The sequence below is a fragment of the Vicia villosa genome, linkage group LG3, assembly GCF_029867415.1.
Source record: "Vicia villosa cultivar HV-30 ecotype Madison, WI linkage group LG3, Vvil1.0, whole genome shotgun sequence".
In the NCBI taxonomy this organism is placed as follows: domain Eukaryota; kingdom Viridiplantae; phylum Streptophyta; class Magnoliopsida; order Fabales; family Fabaceae; genus Vicia; species Vicia villosa.
Genome location: NC_081182.1, coordinates 114,605,416 through 114,611,473, shown reverse-complemented (window position 1 = coordinate 114,611,473; position 6,058 = coordinate 114,605,416). Strand labels below are relative to the sequence as shown.

General features: G+C 32.4%; 1 protein-coding gene across 2 annotated transcripts; it reads left to right on the top strand.

The window, feature by feature from the left end:
- The first annotated feature begins 2,537 nt into the window (after positions 1-2,537).
- On the top strand, positions 2,538-5,583 carry LOC131662370 (trihelix transcription factor PTL). Of its 2 annotated transcripts, none has more exons than XM_058932138.1 (3): positions 2,538-3,185; positions 3,963-4,866; positions 5,007-5,583. In XM_058932138.1, exons 1-3 carry the CDS (start codon positions 2,674-2,676, stop codon positions 5,067-5,069), a joined length of 1,479 nt encoding a protein of 492 aa, XP_058788121.1. In that variant the 5' UTR covers positions 2,538-2,673; the 3' UTR covers positions 5,070-5,583. The 2 variants fall into 2 exon arrangements, with proteins under 2 accessions (XP_058788121.1, XP_058788122.1); XM_058932139.1 differs by having other exon boundaries at positions 2,540-3,185; positions 3,963-4,932; positions 5,007-5,025.
- The last annotated feature ends 475 nt before the right edge of the window (positions 5,584-6,058 follow it).

Below are 6,058 nucleotides of genomic sequence, written 5' to 3'. Positions count from 1 at the left end.
ACGGACGCGGGACGGGACAGGCGGCCGGTAATAATAATTTTCATTCAATCTGGTTGATTGTTATTCTCGGGTATCAATATGAAATGATTGAACCTTTAAGAAAAATAGAATGATTGACATTACAAACTTACTTCCTCCATTCTTTATTATAAGCAAAAATATACTTTTTAGATATATTGAATAATTAATATATTTAAATTATATATAATCATAATATATTAATTATTGAATGCATATAAAAAGTAAAATTTTGCTTGGAGGAAATATTTATCTAAATTTATTGTTTTTTATTAAGTGTATATTCCTCTTTAACGACCCACAACCAGCAACAGAAGACGAATAACAACACAATGAATTTTCAGTTTTATAAAAATAAAATAGGCATGAAACTAGAAACTAAGCTCTAAGAATTTTCTATATAAAACAAAAAGAACATGTAAATGTTTATAAATGGAATCATGATGAAAAGTCAAAAAGTTATCATAAAAAAGCCACTATACACGCGTCAGCAAGAGAAACCTCGCTGTCTTCCATTTCTTCATTTTGCCTTTAGCCACGTGTCAATGATCAATTAGCCAGCCAAAAAGTATCAAATATAAATTAATTAACTAATTAATTAATTGAAGATTAGTACATACATATTATTATATGTTTGTATGTTAGGGCACATAGGTACTTGTTTTAGTATAGGGTTCATTCGTTTGAAATACTCCAACCGCACCTTCTTATTAGCTGTACTGAACAACGACACACAACGAAGCAGCATTTTTTGTTCTTGTAAATGTAAAGACATAAAACTTAAGAAAGTTACACACTCTCATACACTACTACGTAACTACGAAGCTATACTGTCGTTTGTAAATAGGTTTCTTTTAGTGAAGTTAATCTTATTTAAGGTCTAACTCATACTTTGGAATCTTTTCTTGGCAGGTGTTATCTTTTTAAATGTTAAGTTGTGTTTGTCACGATTGGCGAGGAGTGTGCAATTTGTTTAGGTCATGTTGAGTTCGTAGATCACTTGCTTATTTATTATAGAGTTGTCTTTTTCTTTGGTACAAGGTGTTTATTAGGTGGGTGCAAAGCCATCTCAAATTTTTGGAACTTCTATATAAATTAGTTATGGTTCAACTAGTACAAAACAATTAAAACCTCTATTTAACTATATTTTACAATGACAAAGATTTACGAGCTCTATTTAATTTCGATTTAAACATAAAATTTTTTGAAGCCCTGAGTAGTAGTCTACACGCCCTTAAAGATGCTGGGTGAGTAGATATGTCTACTCCACTTTTGTGCTCGATCATCGAGGTTTTTTGGTTTGGAAAAGAAGTCTCATTTAAGTTTGATATTTCAATCTCACATGCATTAGTCTGAACTATTTGAAAATGCAAAATAAAGTTATTTTTTTTATTGAGAAAGAAGGATGAGTGATCATTGGATAACTTCAATTATTACTTTGTTTTGGAAGTGAGTTTATACTCATAGTCTAGTTGCAACTTTTTCTTTGTTTGATTGGGATTATGATCCACCGCTCAAGTGCCTTCGTTTTTAAATGTGTGATGTTATGGCTAAATCGCCTCTTTTATTTTTTAGGCGGATTGTGTTTATCTCTTTTGAGTCAATTCATTCTTTACGGGAGTGAGATGTCAAATAACTTCTCAATGGTAGGGCTGGGCAACGGATCGGATTAGGCGGGTTCGGGCCCAAAAGTGGCACCTCATTCTTTATGAGGTGAATATGGAAGAAAGAAGGAAAGAAGAACGAGTGGATAAGGCAAACGGCTACTTATGTGGTAAGACTATGTTAGAGCATTGATAAAGTATAATTTAAAACGCAAGAGTTTTGGCTACTCGGGTGAACAGGGTCCCTGCGGTTTAAACTCCTTCAACCGGACCAGCCCATGACAATCCATCTCAAACCTAATTTATAACCCATTAAACTGTTAATCCATTATAAACCGCCCGTTTTTCCTTTTCTTGTTTCGGTTGATGCGGTTTGGACTGGGTCTCGATTCCTTGTCCAGCACTTCTCAATGGTGTAGTTGGATATTTTTTCTTCTCTTTTTTACAGTTTTATTTTACATTCCATTCTTTAGTTGGAATTTGTTTTGTTTTGTTTTATGGGCGTTAATTTTTATACATTTTATCATGTTAAATAATTTTTTATTGATATTAAATTTTATAGATATAATTTTTATAATAATTGTTTTTAATTCGACAGTAGATTTTGTTATACAAGTATACGGTAAAAAAATTATCGGAAATGTCATATTATTAAGTTTGATATCTCATATATATATATATATATATATATATATATATATATATATATATATATATATATATATATATATATATATATATATATATATATATATATATGTTGGTACGTACGTACATAATACACTACAGCACACGCATACACAATTGTAGACGCAGAGAGATGGGACCATTTCCTTTGTTGTTCTTAAAATTTGAGCCTTTTCATTGACGACAGGATCCGACTCTACCGCTTAACACCTTCAATCTTCATTTTCACTTTTATTTTATTTTATTTATTTATTTCCCTTTCTTCATCAATAATATCTTCTTATATTCCTTCATCACTTTTTTCTTATCTATATATTTCTCTCTCAATTTTCTATTAACCTCAAACAGTAACCACACACATCTCATGGAAATGGAAGACCATAACCATAACCATCATCATCATCATCAACACTATGGTACTACTACTAGTAATACTATAACTGATCTCACACAACTCATTACCATTGGACAAAGATCAACAACCTCCCACTTCCCCACGGCGGAGCTCTTCCCTTCCGCCAGCAACCACCCGAATCTGGCTGTAACGGCGGCACAACAACAATATGAGATGATGATGTTTGGTCGTCAAGTAGCCGATATAATGCCTCGGAGTCTTCATGATTTTGTATCAACAGATTCTGCTGCTGTTGCTGCTGCTGCTACTACCACTACTACAAGTGCTTCAACACCTTCTCTTAGTGGTAATCTTGAGGCGGAAACTACCGGTTGCATTGGAGCAGGTGGAAGCATCGTCGATGCTTCCACCGGTAGATGGCCTAGACAAGAGACTCTTACTCTTCTTGAAATCAGATCTCGTCTTGATCCTCAATTCAAAGAAGCTACTCAAAAGGGTCCTCTTTGGGATCAACTTTCTAGGTAGGTTTACAATTTTCTTCTTCACTTGTTTTCCTTCAAATTCAGTATATGTTGTTGTTTGTAGCAATTTTTGTTGTTGTTTGTTACTGGAAAACACTATACAGTGGTGTGGTTTTACACTCTCTACTCAATTTTAGACTATTGATGATGATGGTGATGATGATGGTGTAGTTAGAAAATGTTTAAGTTCATATTCCAAGATTTAGTACTTTTTTTCCTTTTTGAAATATTGTACCCTCTTTTAAGTGCAAGTTTTTTTTTCTCTTTTATTACTTAATTAATTTTAACTTATTTTAAAAAATTCATTCAACTTTCTGGTTCTTTCGCATTTATAATTCCCTCTTACATGGAATAACAGCAATCAATCACAGGCTCTTCCTTCAAAAACATTTCAATTGACAATTTGAATGACAATGCATAAATACAACAGCATTTTTTTTCATTGTATCATGTGCTAGAGCTATTTGGTAATATTCACAACTCCATCTAGGGTTCAATTTTTCTTAGAGGTAAACCATATATCTTCTGCGTACAACTGCAGATCATCGGTCTCTTCAGATAGCTGAGATCCATTTAAGAGAGTGATTTCTTTCGAAATATGTTTTTTCGTATGCATTGGCCAATGGTCGAACTCGAGACCAAATCGTTAAGCAACCCAAATATCAACCATTTGTGTCACACAATACACATCATTATGGTACTAGCTAGGGTTAACAGTTATGGGCTTTTGCTGTTTTTTTTCCCTACTGATTTTACATTGTTTATGTTGTTATTAAGGATGATGTGTGAAGAGCATGGATATCAAAGGAGTGGAAAAAAATGCAGGGAGAAGTTTGAAAATCTATACAAATACTACAAGAAAACAAAAGAAGGAAAAGCTGGAAGACAAGATGGAAAACATTACAGGTTCTTTCGTCAACTCGAAGCCTTATATGGCGAAAACAACAACCCTTCTTCATCTTCTCTCCCACATAACAATTTTGGAACCAACAACAAATATTGTGATAGTCTCAGCCTCACAAACTCCACCGAATTCGACACGTCTTCGTCTGATAATGACAACGATCATAGCATCGAGGGCTCGATGGAGAAGAGAAAAAAGAAGATGAGTGGAAAAAGCTTTTGGAAGGTAAAGATTAAAGACTTCATCGATTCGCAGGTGAAGAAGCTGGTGGAGAAGCAAGAGGAATGGTTGGAGAAGCTGACGAAAACACTGGAACAAAAGGAAAAGGAGAGAGTGTTGAGAGAAGAAGAATGGAGGGAACAAGAGAAAGAGAGGTTGGAAAAAGAGCACAATTTTTGGGCTAAAGAAAGAGCATGGATTGAAGCTAGGGATGCTGCTTTAATGGAAGCTTTGCAGAAACTAAAAGGAAACGATGAAACAATAACAAAAACTCAATCTTCTTCTCATCATGATGGAAACAAGAAGAGAAAGGAAAACACAAGAGGTTCTTTCTACTTTGATAGTAACGTTAACAACAATGTTGAAAGGTCTTGTTTATATAACAACAATGGAGTTGGAGTAGGAGTAGGAGTAGGAGTTTCTTATTGTGATGATCAAAGGGAAGTAGTACAAACAACCGACGGTTCAAATTCTAACAACGTTGTTGTTGCAGCTGAAAATTGTTTTCCATTTTTGATGGGTGAGGGTGGAAATTTGTGGGATAATTACAGCATGAAGGTTAATAAACCTAATCAAAACCAGTGATTAGTTTTATGTTGAAATTAAACTGAAAAAGTTAGTTTTGTAAGAATCTAAATTCAAACTCTTGTTGAAATAGTTTTTGGCTGAATATTTGTTGACAGAGTTTTTTTCTCCAGAAACATCAGAGGTTAAAACAAAAACAAAAAAACTGTGTTCAGATTTATTCGACCAAGTGTTGAGGTATTATATGACACTAATTCAGGTGAGTGTTTCTCGTGCCTGCTTTTTCTTTGTCATGTTTGTCTCCTTACTCCTTCATGCATGTTTAGTTTGTTTCTGAAATTTTAGGGTATTTAAATTAATAATTGATGGACACTCATTTATTGTAACTATCTATTTGACATTTCTATCTATTGAATATCAATTATTTTTCTTGGTGGTTGGGGGTGGAGTTCCGGTGGTCTAATGGTAGTTGGCGGTAGAGCTCCGACGATAGGCCGGCCACCATTGTAATAATTATTTTTAGTTATAGTTGTAAAAACTAATTTTTGAATTATGAAAAGTATATGTTAAATATTAAATATATTATTTTCTTTATTTATTAACACAATTTGCAATTCAAATGGGTAATAGATGGCCTTGAAACATTAAATTATTTAATTATTTAAATAGTTTGGGCCTGTGTTATGCAATTGAGAAAGAAATTATATTACTCTTTATTTATTGATCAATTTTTTTAAGATCTCATAGATTTTAAAATGTAAATAATCTCCAAGTGTCTCAAAATAAATATAAGGTTTTATTACTAATTTTTAAGTGTATTAGAATAAAATTATAATCCTATATTTTTTATTATAAATAAAAAATTTACCTTTTATTTACTGAATAATTAATTGTTATTAAATAAATTTATAAAGCATTTTAAGAAAAAAAATATTTAAAATAGAAAAATAAAATAAAGTTTTAGTTTTTAGATCTCAAATTCCTAATAATGAATTTTAAAAAAATTCAATATACACTGTATTAAATATATTCTGAAGCGCCAAATTTTGTGTTTGAGTCTATATGCGATAGTGTGGAGTGTGTGAGACAGAAGAAATTGACAAATTATTTATTTGTTTTGTGTGAGGTACTTTTAACTTTTAGATATGGAGCTTTTAGGTGAGTGAAATGGCTTAGGCGTCGACCTGAATCAATTTTCGAGATGTCTCAATTGTTGTAGGGTCTA